At 34.1% G+C, this 20,494-nt stretch overlaps 2 protein-coding genes across 8 annotated transcripts in view; one reads left to right on the forward strand and one right to left on the reverse strand.

Moving 5' to 3' along the window:
* The first annotated feature begins 484 nt into the window (after positions 1 to 484).
* Positions 485 to 10,949, forward strand: LOC131145240 (ALA-interacting subunit 1-like). The gene is made up of 8 exons (XM_058094393.1): positions 485 to 1,104; positions 6,666 to 6,724; positions 6,818 to 6,892; positions 7,009 to 7,122; positions 7,207 to 7,277; positions 8,406 to 8,706; positions 9,761 to 10,050; positions 10,568 to 10,949. The coding sequence occupies exons 1-8, from the start codon at positions 1,017 to 1,019 to the stop codon at positions 10,620 to 10,622; spliced, it is 1,053 nt and encodes a 350-aa protein (XP_057950376.1). The 5' UTR covers positions 485 to 1,016; the 3' UTR covers positions 10,623 to 10,949.
* Positions 10,950 to 12,089: 1,140 nt separating this feature from the next.
* Positions 12,090 to 20,494, reverse strand: part of LOC131145121 (uncharacterized) — a 73,793-nt gene continuing 65,388 nt past the window's right edge. For 5 of the 7 annotated variants that reach the window (XM_058094207.1, XM_058094213.1, XM_058094209.1 and 2 more), the window contains 2 exons: positions 18,197 to 18,334; positions 12,090 to 12,400 (listed from right to left, as the gene is read on the reverse strand). In XM_058094207.1, the coding sequence (XP_057950190.1) occupies positions 12,272 to 12,400; positions 18,197 to 18,334 (267 nt within the window). In that variant the 3' untranslated portion in view covers positions 12,090 to 12,271. Of the gene's footprint in view, positions 12,401 to 17,094; positions 17,680 to 18,196; positions 18,335 to 20,494 lie in introns of those variants that run through there. The other 2 variants (XM_058094211.1, XM_058094212.1) reach the window with 2 other exon arrangements.

Here is a 20,494-nt window from a genome sequence, read left to right on the forward strand (position 1 = left end):
ATAATTTTTTTTTATTACATAGGAACTCCAGCCACCAATGAATCCTTTAGATCCTCTGATGCGGCACTAAACCTACGGATCAGCGTCTTCTGTCTTCAGGTCTCACTGATCAGGATAAAGTTCGGAATGCGGACACGACTTCTATGCATCAGTTGGATGTTCGGCCAATTCGACCCCCAGGACACATCTCCATTACCATCTACGGTCCCCGCTGACTCACAAAGTAAACTCTCACCATTCATAGGTATCGCTGATTCCGTGAGTGTATCTATCTAAAATTAAACACCCGATGCTCCTTCTTACTTGCTGATGTTTTTCCACTGCGTCATGTCTGTGGGGGCCTTATAATTTTTCTTGTAGGGATGGTTTGGGGAGAAAGACATAGTCCCTTAGGTAAGATTTGATAAAACATCAAGTTAATATTTGAATTTATATAAATAAAAAATATTGTTTATATATATATATATATATATATATATATGTTATTCCCAAAGGAGGAGTGGAGGAGATCACAGAGATGGACTTTTGACGTCGGCATTGCTTCCCCTAAGCCTCAGGAGAGGAGAGAGACGCGGCTCTCATGAATGAGGAAGCTTCGATGATAAATAAATGAACTGCTAAAAGTCCAACCAGTATCCGTGTTCTTTTCTTGCATTTTTCTTCGGTTTTGAAATTTCATTGGTCCGCTGAGGCGGGCGGCTGCCAATGCCACAGACGATTCTTTTCTTCCTCGTTTTTTCGTTTCTCTTTTTTCACATTTTTATTTTATTTTATTTTATCCTGTCGTCCTCTGTCTCTCTCTCTCCCCTCTTCTTCACCTTCCTTTCAAAGTCAAAGTAGAGGGCATTGGAACCCAAACAAACGGAGAGCAGACCCCTCCCCCCCTCTCTTTCTCTCTCTATCTCTCTAAACAAACCAGGAAAATAAAGTACGAGATCAAGCATTTTTCTTTCTGTTCTTTCAATCGTCGTGGTGAAGTTCTTGGCTTTTCACTTGATTTGTAGAAACAAGCATCCATGAGTTCCAACGCTCCGTCTTCCAGCGCCGGGGGGCCTGGATCGGCCGATTTATCGGCACCCAGAAGGAATTCCAAACGACCCAAGTGTAAATCCTTCTCTTGAACACTTCTTTAACGTATTTTATTTACTTATTTTTATTTTTTTGCAGTTTTGGGGGCGAGGGTGTTTGTGTTGTTGTTGGGTTCAATCACGAGCATCTAGATGTAGTTTACGGGTTTATGGTTCAATCCTGAGGCACCCAGGGACTATCTTGGGATTCTGGGTCCACTCCAGAGTACAAAGATGCTATGTTGGGTTTTATGGTTCATGTGTCCCGCTAGGATTTATGGGTTTAATCCATGACTTGGGGTTTATGGATCAAATTTTTAGAGGCACGCTGATGTTTTCTTGGTTTCTATGGTTTCAAAACATAAACACAGCTGCGTGATGTTGTGCATATCCTTCCGAAGTTCCTTACTCACTTTCTGACATTTTGTTGTCGTGTTTTGATTCCCTTGAATAAATTTATGACCTTTGCTGTAACTAGTTTACCTTCTTGTTCACTTAGTTGTACAAGCCCTAATTTTAGATGTTTTGACTTTCCATTGGTTTATAATTGTCTGTTCTGGCATAGATTAGTTTACGTTTTTGTTTGATCTTTCTTTGTTCAATTGTTATTGCTTTGATCCTTAAATTCTCCTTTGATCGTGTTGGAAATGGGTATTTAGTTGAAAGCTTGCTTGTGCAATTTGGGTAGAAAAAGCTAGTAAACTGGATTGAATTGGGTTTAATGGAATGCAAAATTGAATATTGAAATTTAAAAAAATAGCAAACAAAATACTGAAAAATTGATTCAAGTGCAATCAATAGTCATTTGAAAAATCATGATGAGATGCAACAATTTTCAATTGTGCTTGTGTATGTGTTTACCCAAACAGAATACTCCGACTTAGGGTAAGCCATCTTCACCAGACACAATATCAGGATAGAAACTGAACATTATTGAATTTCAATTAGAAAAAGTGCAATGCTAAGGATGCTAACACTAGAAAACTTGAAGAATTTAAAGGAAACAAAATATTGGAACAGAAAGGAAGCATTTGAAAGGGGATAAAATTGGTCAAAGACCTTTGCACACAGCACTTTGTCGTTTACTTATACGCTTGAAACAACTTCTTGGATGTTTCTGAATTTGATTCCAAGCCCTAGCTCTCATCGTTAGGCTTATTGTCTGTAACCTCTATCAATCAAATTTGTCTCCAAACTTGTCAGTTGCTGCCCTTATTATTTTGCCTAAATTATAGGAGGCGAGTCCTACTTTTTTGCTGACCACCAATTCAGCCAAAAAAATGGGATATAGGCTCTGCTGGCAGTTCAGCCAGATTTCCATGGGCCTGATCCTAGGAAGCACCGATATTGATACGAGACACAGATACACATGGCCCTGACATGGTGATATGTCAATTAAAAAAAATAAGGATGCAACATGGTGGGGATTCTTTAATTAATTATTATAAAAATATATTATTTGGGTTTAGATGACAAATATTGGTAACTTTGATTTAAAATGAAATATAAGCACCATACATGCAAAATTATGAATTACAAATTTAACAAGCTACACGTACATGATCATCAACTACATACATATTATAGAATATTGGTCCAACAACAAAATAATAACTCAAGGGCATACTGATGATGGGCAGGAGCATGGCTCATTGAGAAATTTAAAAAATAAAAGTAAAAATTAATGGATAGTGCAAAATGGTGATTGCTTTGTTTTTGGGAGGGGGTGCTGGGCACTAGAAGGTTCAATAGTGCCCTACAAGGCTGGCAGAGTGGCACTAGGGCTCCAAAACCCAGCCACTCCAACGTCTAAGAACCTCTTGACTCTCAGTCTCTGAACTTTTCTCCCTTTCAGCTGTGTCTCAGCGTTTTTTTTCCGTGCTAGGAAGTGTTGGGAAGTGTCTCAGCTGTGTACAGAAATAAAAATAAATTAATTTGTTTTTGATGTGTCGGGCAGGTTTTGGTATCCGACGCATGTTTGACATGGATTCTTCATGCTTCCAGGCATGTTGGTTTTTCCAAGGCCTGATCTTATCCCCCAATTCCAGCCATTAAGTTAACTTCTCAGGGATATCTCCACTTTGCCGCGCACAGTTGAATCTAAGGATTCCTCTCATTTGCTTGGCTTAGCTTTCTCACCTAACATGACATGTGGTGGGTGCCTATTTGACCTAAACAATATGATAATGCTTGGAATGTAGAAAAAAATGTGGCTTTTAGGGTAAAATGTAAACGAATAAGTTCTTTTGAACAGTAGTAATGGATTTTTTTTTTACTGATTTTTATTAGTTTCCTATATGCCCCAACATGCTGAAACATGTTTAGTAATTTGCTGCGTTGTTGCTGACATTTGCTGTTTTTGAGTGTTTGTGCATTTATGTTTGTATCCAACCGGAGTTGTTGGAATCTTATGATTCACAATTGGTTCATATGAATCTAAAAAAACAATTGAATCATTTCAAAATTTATCAATTCACCTTGTCATCTAAATTCTAATGAGTTGATTTGAATCTATTGATTCACACGATTCTAACCTATCTTACCCTGACAAATGCAACTAGTTTAAAACCCGAAAACAACATTTCTTTCATTTTTATTGCTTTTATTTTACACGATCACCTTCCATTACATTATTTTTGTGCTAAAAAGGAGGATAAAATAGAACTTTAGGGCTTATGTTGCCTTTCCCAAAACCATTCTTCATCATCCTAGAGTATAGTGTTTTGCTATTGAGAACAAAGGGCGGAACACTCACCTATGAGGTGGTACTTATGTTTCATTGTGTTGTTAAGATTCAAAAGTTGGTTTTTTTGTTTGTTTGTTCAATTATTATCATTTTTTTAGGTTAATTATTTTTTTCTTTTTTATTTAAGAAAGAATATGCATGAAAAAATTATTTTTTTAATTGTTTATAAACACCAATATTTCAATTTTTCATTATCTTTCTTCATTCCTTCTCTTAAACAACACAAAGGTCTTTTTTTTTTTTTTTAATAAATATTTCCTGATTCATTCTCTTACTTTTCATTTGTTTGGGGAAAGCATACACATAATATATGTATTTTTTTATTGTCAAAATTTAAATGTATTTATTTATTTGCTTGTTATTTATATATCAATGTATGCGCGCCATTTATAATTGTTTTTGGAAATTTGTATTGAATCATACTATTTTATTTGATTCTTAATTCCCAAAATTGGAATTTTAATTTATGATTAAAATCTTGATTTGACAACTATGATACCGATTTCTAGGGCATGAAAGCAAGATAGTAATGCTTTTTATCCCTTCATTGATGGAAATTTTCCTGAGAACTTTCTTTTTGAATTCATTTATCTTATTTTCTAAATAATATATTATTGAATTAAAGCTACTAATTTACATAAAAATAGACAATTCAAACGGGTAGCTCACTCAGTTGCTGGCTACGCCTCATCAAGCATCTCCCCATCCCCTTTAGGCTACTATGTTTGCTATAAGAGAGAATTTACATAAAAACTGACAGGAAAATTAGAATAAAGAAAATGCAAAGCAGAAAAAAAAATTAATGGTAATCATGTTCTATTTATTTGTGCCATGACAGCTGTATGTTAGGTAATTCTTGTCTCTATCCATTTATAATCCTTCAACTTCTCTCGACTATGGGGGTGTTTGGTAAAATTAAGTGGTTAAGTTCTGAACGTTCTGAACACTAAATTTGAATTTGATTTTGTGGATCAGTTCTGAATTGAACTTGTACTGGTCACTGAATCTAAAATCTGAATTATTTTAGCCATTTGGTATTTAATCTGAATACATGTTTTTTAATTCTAACATTCTCAACTCTTAGGAGCATAAATATTTAATAAAATTAATAAGCAATTACATAAGCTAAAATTTTTAATTTGAGAAAAAGTAGTATTTTCTTGTCATATATTAATTAATAACTATAAATGAAAATAATATAATTTATTGTTGTACAAAAAAATTTATTATTTTAATTTTAATCACTGGGGTAATGAGTTTTTTTTTTTCATTTTCATTTTTTATAAGGGATAAAATTGGGAAAAAGACCTTTGAATCTGAATCATACATATTCCCATGTCTGGTTTTATCATAAGAATTTTAAGAAAATTCAGACAATCTCTATTCAGAGGCTATTCAGACCAAACAAACACCCCCATATTTTTTTTTCATCTAGATATCTAGTAGATTGATGAAATAAATTTGCCGAAGTGGTTTGTTTGCCTGCCAATTTTTAGCAAAATTCTATGCATGTATGCATATGAAGGATCATAATATCATATCATATCCAATGCGCTTTCCTTGTTTTGTTCTTCTTTTGAGGAATCTTAGTTTCCATTATCTTTCAGTATGCACAGTTTTCTTTCTCAATATAATTAAGTTATTTTGTATATGTAGCCACAAATTCAAGAGTTAATTTATTTGTTTGCCCATTGTTTGGCATGAAATGTTTTATGTTATAAAGCTTTTAATTCTTAGCAACAGTTATTTTGTTGATTCCTGTTATTTTTTAAAATTGAGGGCAAGCCTTTTCTTGCGGATTATTTATTTGATGTTTTAAAAAGTTTATGCAATGTTCATGGGTAAGGTTACTCGCACAATTTGTATCAATACAGAGCTATATCAACTTGAATAGCATAGCAGAATCATAAATATGCCTGAATTGACCCTGAATTAATCAATTCATATGTGAATCAATTGAATTTGAATAAACTAATTCTGGCGATTCACCTCAGGGTCACATCCAGATCCTTCTTGGATCCAGTCGAGTTTGACTGGTTTAAAACCCAAAAACTCCTCTCCAATGTTTTTCTTTTTTCATCAAAAGTGGCATTTGCTTCCTCTCGAACACCGTTCTGTCTTTAGAGAGAGCGGAGCGCCACGACTGGTGGCCTCTCTTCAACTATTTTGATCAAGGCTGGATTTTGGGGTTTTCTTTGCACACCTGAAGCTGAATACTGTTCTGCCATTGGGGTTTTGTACTGGTTGACTGAGGTGGTTGAAGTTTGCAAAAGTGCTGAAGATTTAGAGATTTGTTTTTATGAATTTATTATCAAAATTTTTTTGGGGGTAGCTTTCTATTACTCTTCAATGTTTTCTAGTTCTTGGAGAAATCATGCTCATAAAATATGATTTTTTTATTGGTTAAACACCATAAAATTTGAACTTTTATTATGATCCTTTATCCCTTTAATTTTTTTATTGTTCCTTACTCCCCTTATATTGAAACTGTCAATATTATATCGTATGAGCATGCATCAATGTTCATAGGGTTATATAATACTTTTACATTTATTCACATGCATATGTCCGTCATTTTATTTCATTTCTCTATATATTTAGTTTGTTTACATATATATATTTATACACACACACACACACAAGTAAATTGAAATTGATTTTTTTGAAAATTTGTACTCAAATCTATTTTTATTCAGTTCTCAATTTTTAATTCCCAAATTGGGATTTCAACTCATGATTTGAATAATTGAATCTCAATTTGACCGCTAGGCTTAGTTTTACAGTGAGACAGTGGAAATGCTTCTTTGTCTATGAACTGAAATCTTTGGCATGTTCAAATTTTCCTTGTTCAGATTCAAGGTTTACTCAGCAGGAGCTTCCAGCTTGTAAGCCAATTCTTACTCCACGTTGGGTACGCTATTGTCATTTCTCCTGCCTATTGCAATTTCTATGTTGTCGGTTTCATAAATCAAAACTAAGAACACATTTCTTGTATTATTTGCAGGTGATATCTGCATTTATGCTTGTTAGCATTGTATTCATTCCTATTGGAGTTGCTTCTCTGTTTGCTTCCCGAGATGTATGTTCAAGACAGTGAAATCATTTTGCAGTATCTTTTCTAATTCGTTAGTTGATTGTCTTTTATAGGCTTATAAGAAAAAGTAGTTAATTTTTATATCTTTTTCGTTCCATTAGGTGGTTGAAATTGTTGACCGTTATGAGACTGCGTGCATTCCAGTGACCGATAGAGAAGATAAGGTGAAATACATACAGAGCCCTGGAAATAAAACCTGCTTCAGAACACTACGAGTGAGGTTCCTCTGCAACAATATATTGTAATTATCATCGTTGTTGCTGTTGGTATTAATTTTTTCTTATTTAAATATATATCAGGTTCCAAAGCATATGAAGAAACCTGTCTATGTATACTATCAACTTGACAACTTCTATCAAAACCATCGGAGGTATCCATATTTTGCACTGCTGTTTCCATAAGTAATTGCAAACATGACCTATATTGTTTCTTCATTAAAAATATTTTAATGAACATTAACTGAAGGAATCAACCTTGTCACCAAAGAGTTAGTTTTGTGAAGGACTATGATGATTCTTTTATCAAATCATGATATTTGTCTATAAAGTAAATTTTATTCAAAATTTTTAATGATTCATGTCATGACTTGAAGCAGGGCCTGTCTCTTATGCCTCTTATTTATCTGATCCCCATCCCCCCTCCCCCAATTATGCAGGAGCTTTTGAAATGTGAAAATAATAATTGTTCTACCATAAGAAAAAAATTATAAAAATTAATGACATTTTCTTGGTAATTGTCTTTTGACTGCTTTGTACTGAAGTGGGAAAAATTGCATACAGGAAATAATTTTAGAGAATTTCCAATACGCAGTAGTTTTTTGAACCGTGAGATAATTTATCGTTTTGTAATGGCAATAAAATAAATTCTTAAAATGGAGGAATGGATTGACTTATCATTTGTCAAGACAATGAAGAAATGGTTAAAAAATGAAGGAATTAACTGTCTGCTTTCAAAATTTTTTATGATTTATTAGCATTATCAGGAGAGTAACTGCTGTGTTTATGAATATATTTCACACATCTCATGACTTTATTTTAACTGGATACTACTCTTGTTACCTTCATAAAGATTGACATCACACCCCTCTCTTGATCTTTATTTGTATGCATATGGCATTTCAGATTTCAGAAGCTGATTTGCAGTAAGGTGGTTATATTAGCCTCTTCTTCTGTGACATTAAAAACAACTAATTCTACAATTATCCATAATGAAGAGACTATATTTTGTTCCACGATGTCAGCCCTATATATTATGGTCATGTTGTCATCTCGTATATTTCATATGCTTCAATAAATAACACATTACATTGCAGTTTTACGATTGCATTGATCAACTATCAATTATGATATATTCCTTATTCTTAAATTTTATTGTCAAGTTAAACGAAGGCCCTCCAGTCAGACGTTGAAAATTGATTTCCTCCAGTCAGAAGTTGAAAAATGATTTTATCTAAACCAATTTTTGTGTCTGAGCTTGATGATGGCTTTGTTTGAATAAGGTATGTGAAGAGCCGAAGTGATGAGCAGTTGAAATATAATAAAAGCGCATCTGAAACAAGTGACTGTGACCCTGAAGATACCACCGCAAATGGGCAGCCTATTGTACCTTGTGGTCTCATAGCTTGGAGTTTGTTCAATGATACTTATAATTTCTCTCGTAACAACCAACCACTGGCAGTGAACAAGAAGGATATTTCATGGAAAAGTGATAGGAAACACAAGTTTGGAAAAGATGTCTATCCCACAAACTTTCAGAATGGTACTCTCATAGGTGGTGCACATCTCGATTCTAATATACCGGTGAGTGTTTTATCCCATTTCCTTATTTGATCACACATGCACACACAGATTTTAGAATTTTGAAACTCTGGTAAATCTTGGATTATCCACCATCCCAATGTTCTACCTAAAAAAAGCCAACGTATAAGCTTTCATGTGTTTACCTTTGTGTTGTTCTTTATTGTCTATACTACAGGCCACCATATTCATTTATATTAAATTTCATGACAGTTATAGATTGATTTTTTAATTGCTTTTTTGCTAGAAAGAAATTTACACTTAAGGGAGACTGGCTTGTGCTGATGGGTATGTTGTGACCGAGTATAATTAACTAGAAAGATTGTTGAGTACGACAATCAGAAACACAGTACTGTACACTTAAAATTTTTACAACGAAATACAAGAATAATGACCCAGAATTAAGGTGTTTGAAGCCATCTCTCATTTATAATTTGGAATTGATTCTCCACCCCATTAAACTATCTTTGGGCCGTTTCTCTCAAATTCTGACATTCAGTTAGTCATTCTCATCCTAAGATATGGTTATTCTTACTTGCTCCAGTAGAAGATAGCTATTACTTGGAATCACTTGAACAGGGTGATAAGCTAGGTGTAATTTTCCCCCCTGGTAGGTAAGTGGGAATGGGGACATTGAGGTTGAAACCCAACTCAAATGCCAGGTGGGATGAGCCCATTACCAGTGGACCATCACATGCTTTTCAAACTATGTGTATGGTTTACCTTCATATGATAATAAAAAAAACCTTGTCAAATAAGCCTGTGATTAAGCAAAGAATATAGCCTTTGATGGAGAAAATAACAAAAAAGGACTACGTGTAGCTGACTTCAGAGGGTGGCTGAATTGAATTCAGGCTTTGTTGAAGTGGGTAATACGGTACATGTGAATAAGCTATTAAAAATCAACTGATGTGCAAGTATAAATGATTTAAATGAAAAATCATTGAGGTATGTGTCACTTTAATGAAAAAACATCGAGGTATATGTCACTTTAAATTGAAGTTTATTCCATGGACCAAATTTGCCTGAATCTTACCGAATGTACTTTGTTCAACAGTTGAGTGAGCAGGAGGATCTTATTGTTTGGATGCGAACTGCAGCTCTTCCAACATTTAGGAAGTTGTATGGAAAGATAGATGCGGATCTCCAGGAAAATGATGCTATAAATGTGATATTGGAGAACAATTACAACACGTACAGTTTTAATGGGAAGAAGAAGCTTGTGCTTTCTACCACTAGCTGGCTTGGTGGAAAGAATGATTTCCTTGGCATTGCTTATCTTACTGTTGGGGGACTCTGCTTCTTTTTGGCTATCACTTTCGCCATTGTGTATCTGGTCAAGCCTAGGTAAGATCTCGAGCCCACTCTTATCTGACCTAATTGTTGCTTTTGTTATTACCTCTGATGTTTCGTTTGGTTGGTCTGTGTGGGAAGCACACGCGAGTTGGTAAAAATTTCATCCTCATCTGTCTTGTTGACGCTGCATGCACTGGTGCTTATGCAGATATTCTTTTTAGTGATGCATGTGGATATGAGATTTTTATGGTGGAATGAGCATGCTTCTCCCCAATAATTAGCCAGTTGTATCTTGTTTTGAGAATTGTGTTAAAATAAATTGAATAGGGATTAGAGGGAGATCTTGTTGTAGGCATATGAAAGCATCATTTCTTTGTAATCTTCTTGCAAAAATGAAAGGGCAGGGATTTCTTAAGCTAGGCTCTTTCGGGACACAGTCATTTCTTCAAATGTTTTTAAAGTGCTCTCGGATGTTTTGGATCATCTGGGACACTTTTAATCTCAGAGACTGCAAGTGGGCAATGAAAAAAAAAGGTTTATTCTGATATTTTGTCAACTGATTGTGCAGGCGACTAGGGGACCCATCGTATTTGTCATGGAACAGAAACCCAAGCGGGCGTTGAGCAAGTTACTGCAATGTAATTTTATATGTAGTAAGATGTGTATCACGATTTTATATCGTAACTGAGCTTTCTGCCTGTTCACAATTTGATTTGATTTTTTATTTTGGTTTGACAGTAGCAAATTAAATTTTGTGTATAATTTTAGATATAAAAATATAAGGCGACCATGTCCACATCTGTTCTTGTAGGCTTCGCACTTGCAGCGATGTTAAGGAACCGGAATATTATTGAGCTTTGGAAGGGAAAGGAAATTTTGCTTAGTCTGTAAGGAATTAAGTTGCCCTAAATGTGATTAATTATAAAGCTCAGAAAGTCAGTTGTGGAAAATAATTTCTTTTGTTTTTGTTTTTCTTTTTTGGATTACTAAATTGATATTAATGTTTTTAATCCAAATATTAACAAAATTAAAAACAGTAAAAATAAAATTGTTCCACACAACGAAATGGGTTCAGTCTTAATCCATCCGTTATTCAACTGCTGTTAAATGGTGGCCGGGACAATTAAAGAATAGTTGTATTCTACAAGTCAACGGAAAAAACACTATTAAAGCAAGTAGATATAAAAATGAATTCAAGAACAAATCAGAAAAGAAGTACGTAGTGTCCAATGGATTGTGGATTATGGCTGAATTAAAATTATTTCATAAAAATTTTATTTATATCTAGAAATAGAAAGATTGCAACATAAAAATTAAAAAAATTATGGAACAGTGTCCTCATAAATTGAAATATTTCCTCATAAATCTGTAGATGGAGATAATTATTCCTAAATTAATTACAAGAATTATCTATCTTATTTTATGTTAGGGAATAAAATAAATTTTTTTTTTTTATGTTCCTATAAAATTTCCACACCATCTAATCCTATCACTCCTTTTCTAGGAATATGCATTCCAATTTGAAAATTAGTCCCTCACAGTTGATGCCTACATTTTTTTTTTTGATTACGCACCGGGTATCCACGTGTCCATTTTACGGTCCACGTGACTAATCTTGCACCCCTTGAAATTGATCCCACAACTCCAAAGAGAGGGTAAATTCAAAAGTTCAGGGCCTACCCTTGAATGTACGAGAGAAGTACACTTGTCACCATAAAACAAATGAGCAAACAACTTTTTATTGATCAATATATAATATGATTTAAAAAAAATAACTATTCTTAAATTTTTTACGCATTTCTTGTTATTAAATGAAACATAAGCTTTAACATGAATGACCTCATGAAATTATTCTCCACGCAACTTGGATTACGTTCCCCTTGTGTCATTCTAGAAATCTTATGAACCAAATGAAACCCTAGTGCCTCCCGCAAATGGAAGACTCCAAAACATGAGCCTACACTTGTTTTGACCTGAAAGGGGAAAAAGAAAAATAAAAATGAAGATCATTTTGGTATGCCATGCCTGGGTTGCTGTTCCGAGTACATTTATACACGATGCATTCCATTCATGCATGAAAAAAATTGGTCTCTTGTCAACTTCTCCTGGGTTAATTCCAACGAGTGCGAATCCAATCGGCCTTGATAAAAAAAATAAAAAAAATAAAGATGAATTTGAACTTTTCTAAATTAGCAGCCCAAGCTGGGTAGCTAGCTTTGTGAGCCAAATATATCAATAGGCAGTTATAAATAATAAGATACAAGGAGATGGTTCAAAGTACTCGGAGCAAGATGTTGGAAAGGTAAAGGCCTTCAGGGTAGGATGGATCAACAGGATGATCAGAAGCAGCCCCAGCCTGCCTAACGAGGGTCACTTTCCTCCCCGCCATTGCTGCCGCACCCTGCTCCCAAAACACAACAAATTTATTTGAATGTGATTGCTTTTCACAGGCCATCCCAGAAAATGTGACATGTACATGAATGAAGTTGTCTGGTCCGTACCAATAGAATGAAATGTAATGAAATTGATACTAATGTTTTTTTTACATGTTTGTCATATATTTTTCATTTGATTCCGTTCGCAAATATGCTCTAATCATAATATTTTTTTTTTTTCTCCGTCTTTACATTTAGAGCTTGCATATGGGTATTTCATGATAGATGTTAAAAAATCAATGCTAAAGGTGTTACTGGTTTATAGCTTATGAGACGCACAACATTTTTTTTATATTCTTATTTGCTTTAACACTAGACTAGTATTTATATAGTAATATTTAAATAGGGGGGGGAGGAGAGCACAGGCAAATTTCCATTCTATATATAATGGGCATCATATACACAATGCTCGTTAGATATAAATTCATTAAGATTTTAGAAAAATTATTTTTTAAAACATTTTTGTTTGTATATATATATATATATATATATATATATATATATTTATATTTTTTCTATCTCTAATGTTGATCTCGATCCCATTATGAATTATTATAATTTTTTTTGGCAAAATATAGTATAGTAATAGTAAGAAAATAGATATCAACAAAAGTGTATAATTCTAAATTAGTTAGCGGTGAGTTATGGAACATTTTCATTATTTATATGTATACATGCATCAGTTATGTATTTTTTTTATTTTTTATAATGCACTATAATTATGTATTAGTTATGAGTTATGCAACATCATTAGCTTTGCAATCAATATTTGGAAAAGTAAAAACCGAAATTGGGCAAATCTCAATTTAGGTAAACTAGTTCGCAGACACAATTCTTCAATGTTTTCATTCGTGTTCTATAAAATTAACTAATTCTTTACACTTTTTTACTTATTTTTCTAATTTAAATTAATTTTTTTTATTAGCATTGACTCTGTTTCACAGTGAATTATTGGAAGCTGCTAGGTAAAATAGGTCAAATACTAGTAAATTTATTTTATTGAAATTTAGAATTTGTATTGAAATACTTTAGGATGTTAAGAAATAGACACAGAGAAAGAATTATAACCATAAGTTATGAGTCAGCAATTTAATCTTAATGCGTTAACTACAAGTAGTAATGCAATTAACTGTTTTTTCTGCACTTAGTGAGGTTAAGAATGAAAATGAAGGACAAGCAGAAACTTCCAATAAGATGGAGAAGAAGCCAGAGATGGAAAGAAATCAGGACAAGTGGATTGATGCAAGCAATGGAGTCAAGACGACAAAGAAGAAAGGTAGGCCTAGGCCAAAAAGAACTGTCAAATGGCACGTTGATGTGAAGACAGCAGCATGGAATACAAGAGGTCTGAATGGCCGCCTACTAAAAAAAAAGGCGAAGTCAAGATGTATTGCTGGAAGGCCAAAAATAACTGTCAAATGGCACGTTGATGTGAAGAGAGCAGCATGGAATACAAGAGGTCTGAATGGCCTACTAAAAAAAATAGGGAAGTCAAGATTATTGCTTCCAATAATATTCAGTTATGGGCCTTTCTGAAAATACAATCAAAATGGAAAAGCTTAGCAAATTATCAAAAGCGTTAAAAATAAGAATTGGAGCTTCTTAAACAATTACAATCTAGCAGATAATTCTGGGATAACATGGGTTTGGCTATAACCCTTCTATTATTAATATTGTGAATGTAATTAGGAGTATGCAGCACATTACTATCAGTATAAGGTAAATGAAGGTATTAGATGGATTACTTTTCTCTATGGCTCAAACAGAACTTCTGAAAGGAAATATTTTGGGCAAGACCTCATATCTTTTATAGTTGTATTAAATATTCGCCTTGGGTTGTTTTGGGGGGATTTCAATACTTGTAAAGCTTGATTCAGAAAGCACAAATGGCTTAACTGCAGGAAATTCATCCAGGGGTAGATGATTTCAGGGGATTTTTTCTACTAAAATCAGTCCTTGAAGATGTTCCTTTTAAAGGCCCTTTCTATACTTGGTCTAATAAAAGAGAAGGATTTTGCGAGAAAGCTAGATAGCATTCTAACTTCTACTCACATCTCTTAAATCTTCCATCTTTGAGAGCAGAATTTCTTTCACTAGGTATCTTTGATCATAGTCCATGTTTAGTGGATTTTAGCCCCCTTGTCAATAATGAGAAGATTACTTCCCCCATCAGATTTCTAAATTGCTGGGTAGAACAGAGAGATTTTATGGGAATATTTGATAAAACTTGGAAAACCAGTATTAGTGGTACTCCAATATATATTCTTCGCCAGAAGCTGAAAATGTTGAAAGTCAAAGAGTTTCACAAGAAGAATTTTACAGACATAAGCAGCAAAATAGAAGTTCTCAAGAAAGATCTTGATGAAGACATCTTAACTTTATGAATGGAAACACTGAGCATCAAGCTCCAAATGGAAAAAATCACAATTATATGAATCTGATGAGAGCTGAAGAAAATTTGCTAAGGCAAAAGTCTAGAGCTTCTTGGCTTCATTTAGGAGACAATAATAATAATTTTTTTTCCCATGGCTATTAAGGAGAGGAAAGCAAGAGGACAAATAAGATTATTGTAGATGCTGATGGTGATAGTTTAACCTCTCAAGAAGATATTGCAAATGAACTTATAAGATTCTATCCCAATTCGATGGGGATGACAAATGAAGTAAAAGGCTGTAATCCAGATTATCTCAAGTCAGTCTTGAATTTCTGCTTGGTTGTAGATGTTAAAAAAGATGCTAGCTAAGGAAGTTAACAATGATAAAGAATGCTTTCTCATTTTCAAAGGATAAAGCCCCTGGACCAGATAGTTTTAACTCTAAATTCTTTAAGCATCGCTAGAGCATTGTTGGACAGGATGTTTGTAAAGCTGTCCATTTCTTCAAAGACAAAAATTTGCTGAAGCAATTTAATTATCCTCTTGGTTCTGATTCCAAAAGTAAAAAATCCTACACAAGCTAGTGAGTTAATACTGTATAGCTTGTTGTAATGTCATATACAAATGCATCGCCATGATTTTGGCTAACATACTGCAGTGTTGCTTTTCTACTTTCATAGGTCCTAATCAAACAGCTTTTGAAAAGGCCAGAACTATACAAGATAATATTCTGCTAGCTCAGGAATTATTGCATCCCTATCACGTATTCTAAAAGTTGACTAGAGACAAGCTTTTGACTCAGTTAATTGGGATTTTATCTTCACAACATTTGAAAGTATTGGTACTCCTATTGAATTCATCTGCTGGATAAAGAAATGTATCTCTTCACCTTATTTCTCTATTGTGGTCAATGGATCTATTAAAGATTTTTTTGAAGGCAATAAGGGGATCAGGCAAGGTGATCCTCTTTCCTCCTATATCTTTGTCATGGTGATAGAAGTCCTAACTAGATTCTTAAACTTGGCAGCTAGTAAAGGAGAATTGTCTTATTATCACAGGTGTAGCAAATTGGGTTTGAAAAACTTATGTTTTGCAGACAATCTTCTTATTTTGAGCCATGGAGATTCAAACTCCACTACTGCTATTAAGATTGTACTGAATGTATTCTATAGTATATCTAATTTTCATTACAATCCTTCGAAGTCAGAGATATTTTGTTCTGGCATGCATAATGAGACTGCAGGAAATAGCAAACATTCTTGAAATAAAGAAGGTTCTCTTCCTGTCAAATACCCTGGACTTCCTTTGGTAATTAAAAGATTAAGCAAAATAGACTCTGACATTCTTGTGGAGAAATTTACAGAAAAAACATATTCTTCGTCTCATAGATTCATATCATATTCAGGCAGATTGCAATTGATTAAATCTAACCTTCAGAACATTCAAGCTTGTTGGGCGGCTATCTTCTTTCTTCCTCGTTTTGTTTGTCTTTCAGGATTTGAAAAGAAATTTTAAATCTTTCATTTGTAAGGGAAATGATTTGAACTCAAAGGATTGTAAAATCAAATGGAAGGATATTTGTTGTCCAAAGAAGGAAGGAGGTCTTGGCCTTGAATCTTTGTCTGACTGGAGATTGATAACAGCTATAAAACTTTTATGGCACATTGCTTCAGCAAAAAAATTCCTGTGGGTAGTGTGGATTCATACTTATAAGTTGAAGAAGCATAGCGTTTGGGCTGTTAAACCAAACTCAAAAGGTACATGCACATGGAAAAAATTGTGAAGATCAGACAGCTAGTTTACAGTTGGTTCAAAGTAAAAATGGGAAATGGGGAGAAAGTGTACTTCTTCTATGATAATTGGATGTCATTATCCTCTCCAAGTGTTCACTTCAATGATCAAATACCAATTGAGTTGGGAATAAAGAAATGCAGAAGTTAAGATTTTTATAAAAATGGCAGATGGAATTGGCCAAAGAAGACTATCTCAAAATGCTGTGCAAATTAAGAACAGTATGTCAGAAATCTCAATATTTGATGCTGATGATAAATGCACCTGAATGTATACATCTCCATTTGACTTCTCCTTTAATTCAGCCTGGGAGCAAATTAGACATAAAAAAGACCCAATCACTTGGTGTTCAGCAAAATGGTTTAAAAAAAATATACCAAGATTTTCATTTGTTGCTTGGGTGACAACTCTGAAGAGGCTCAACACACTGGATAGACTTCATAAACAGGGATCAGTCAAAAGCCCCATATGCAGAATATGTGGTAACGCTACTAAAGACACAGATCATTTGTTTATTGTGATACCGCAAAAAGAAATATACACTGAAACTTATGCTAAATACAGTATTAGAAGAAGATGCAGGTCATGGAACTCAGAATTGAAATAGATTTGTTCTTTTTGAAAGAAGAATGACTACTTAAAACTGACGTGGACTGCCATTATATATCATATTTGGAGAGCAAGAAATTCTCTCGTTTGATCAGATTGCATTAAATCCTGAAACTATAATTTGCAAAGTTCTTCAGGATATTGACGTTGCAGCTTGTAAAGGGAGCTATTTTGGTTTTCATTGCAGGGTGCTGTTTTTGCTTAGTTTGCTGCAGATTCTTTGGTTGTCTTAGTAGTTCCTTTCAGTTAGTTTTCCTCTTTCTGTTGTAAGCTTCACTTGTTTTGGCCTTTGTCCTTTTGTTGCTGGTCTATTGCATATGTTTGGATTTGCTGTAACTGTTTTGATTGGTTCCCAATGCCAATATAATCTTCTTAACTTTTGCAGAAGAAAGAAAAAGAAACTTACTATCAACCGATATATCTATATATGAATAGATAAGAATCTTACTCTCACACACAAAACAAATGCTCCTGAACATAGACAAACACAGTAAATGAGACTTCATTAGCATAGCATGATATTATTTTAGTAGAACCAACAAATAATCGCATTCCCATTCATTCAAAAAGAACAAAATACAACTTTAGAACACCCATCCTTCAGTGATATGGAAGTGAAAAAAATGGTAAAGGTCATAATGACCACCGTTAAACCAATTTGCAATATTGTGTTTTCTTGTAACAGTCCTCAGATGGTTCAATATGAAGATTTTTGTGGTGTAGAAAATGTCGAGGTGACAACACCACCTTGTGAAAATAATGCCACCTTGTTTTCCAGTTTTTCAACATTTATATATTGAAAATTTTGGGAAACAATAAAATTATGCATTCCAACCTGCCTATACAAATATTGAAAAACTAGAAAATAAGGTGGCAATTTTTGTAATTATTAGAAAAACTGAAAATAAAATGAAAACTATTTTTCACAACTAAACAGACCCCAATTTTTTTTGCAGCTGTGCACATTAAAACAGAAATAATTACTTGCCTGAAGAACACGTAAGAACATCCCACTCTGGGTCATGGCTCCCGAACATGAACAAGTCATCAGAAGTCCACCTCTGTTTGTTAATCGCATGGCTAGCGAGTTTAAATTTCTGTACATGCCTGCAGCAGTTTGTAGAACCTGCCATTAACACTATTCTATTAAGCAGTATCCAAGAGTCATCAAATTTGAAGGAAAAAGAGCACAAAGAGAAACAAATGGCCTGTAGAACAAGCCACAATTCTTCTCCCTTTCAATTACACAAGGACACGGATGCCTAAGGTCATGCTTATGTGCACATAAGCATGGCCGATGACTCGATATACATTGTTGGCCCACAACCTAACTTAAGCTTTCAGGTAAAGTGGTAGTCTAACAGCCCCTATAATTGCTCATTCTTCTCCATTTGAAAAAAGAAACTAATAAAAGTATAATAGTAAAAATAAAAAATATATTTTTAAAAAATTAAAAAAATAAGAAATTAAGGAGCAGTGTAGCACCCAGTAAGCCTACAACTAGTAACAAGAATGCATTTTAGTCCGTCTGTGTAGTAACCCGATAAAAATAATAATAATAAAATAATAATAATAATAATAATAAATAAATAAAGAGATATTTTGGAAGAGATATTTTGGAGAAGATATTTTGAGATATTTATATATAAATATCTTGGAGGAGATATTTATTTTGATTACTTAAAGGCTAAGGTTTTTCTTTACAAACTCTCTCTCTCTAAGATTTCCAAGCCGTGCGTTGCTAGAATCGACGATCCGACGTAGCTACGTGGATCAGGGAAGGAATCTGTACAAGTTCTATGGATCAGAATTTCGTTTCGGAGATCTCAGAGTTTTTCCTGAAAATCGAGGTAAGAGTCGATTTTTGCTTTTGGTTCGGTAGATCTGTAGTATACGAGATTATACTGAAGTGTTGTGATACCAAATGTCGCGGTCCGCCTTTTTCACACCGTTGTGAAGGGCCGTGCGGCGCTAGCTAAAGCACTCTTGCTTAACTAGCTAGCCTTTTGTTTACCAACATTCATCCACGAAGCACTTTTATTAACATTCAATCAGATAGCAGCGGAAATAATAATCAATTCATGAAAGCCGTGGCAACCAAGCAGTAAATATTGAAGCAAACGTAATTCATTAACAAATCCTCGGTTGACATGTTGTACTTAGAGTGTTGTTCTTCGAGTATTAGGTTTTGGGGTTTTTGTACCGTTGTTTTGAACCATTTAGGTTTGGGGTTCAGAAAGCTAGGGCTTGAATTTCGGGTCGTTTCAAACTCCGATTCACATGCAAGTAAGGGGGTTATGTTAATACAGTGATTTATACAATATTTATCGATTGAAATGTTGAAATAACTTTTAGATATCGAGTTACGACGGTTTTAGGGTTTCCGGGCCTCGGTTTAGTAAACCGGCATTATTTTCAAAACCAACCGGTCAAATTCAATTATATTTTTATAATATTGTACTTGTCATTCTAGACCTTTTCACTAGTTGGAAATATTGTTTTCGTTGTTTAAAACCTGTACTGTGATATTAATTGTTTATAATTACTTTCGGGTTGTTTTCAAATGTGGAAAACTGTGTGGCAGGTATTAATGTTGTGAAATGGCTACCGGCCGGATTTCACGTAATGATGTGTTTTGTGAAATGATTTCAAAAGAGTGTTTAAATTGCTTAAATTGCACGATATGCTTTAGGAATCCTGAGGACTGATAGTGTAGGCACGGATCCGTTGCCAATGAGGGCACCATACTTTCGATCTATATGAACCCAAGTTGTATTGAGAGAGTAGGGGCGGTCTTAGTGTGAGTTTGCCTCTTAATCGTGTACCTAGGCTGTATTGAGATAGTAGGGGCGGTCAACCCCGATTGTGGGAATTTATACATGGTATAAAGTTTGAGGACGTGTCCTATCTTACATATCTGTACATTTATCTAATTGTTGTTATATACTATGGGGTTGTTCATATGATGAAAATGGGTTATGTATTTTACAATTATGGAAACGATGATTATATATGTTTATGTTTTTGTTAAACACTTAAAGCATGCTGGCCACACACTGTTATTAGCTTAATCGTCCCTTACTAAGAGATGTCTCACCCTATCATACAAACTGTCTTTTCAGGTCCTTATCGAGGTTGCGATTAGCAAGGACTAGGGCAGGGTAGCGATCTGTTTTTGAGTGAGAGTCTCCACGAGCTCGATTTTGTAGGGTTATGTTATAGGCTTTCAGAACTTGTAAAATGTTGTAAAAATCAAGGATGCATCGAGTATCATACAGTATTGTAT

This window comes from Malania oleifera, chromosome 12 (assembly GCF_029873635.1).
Source record: "Malania oleifera isolate guangnan ecotype guangnan chromosome 12, ASM2987363v1, whole genome shotgun sequence".
In the NCBI taxonomy this organism is placed as follows: Eukaryota; Viridiplantae; Streptophyta; class Magnoliopsida; order Santalales; family Ximeniaceae; genus Malania; species Malania oleifera.

Excerpts from the sequence above, each read along its gene's own strand:
- LOC131145240 (XM_058094393.1), top strand. The coding sequence starts at position 1,017 with ATGAGTTCCAACGCTCCGTCTTCCAGCGCCGGGGGGCCTGGATCGGCC. Across the intron at positions 7,278-8,405 it reads TTCTATCAAAACCATCGGAG|GTATGTGAAGAGCCGAAGTG; the intron begins GTATCCATATTT and ends TGTTTGAATAAG. Across the intron at positions 10,051-10,567 it reads GTGTATCTGGTCAAGCCTAG|GCGACTAGGGGACCCATCGT; the intron begins GTAAGATCTCGA and ends CTGATTGTGCAG.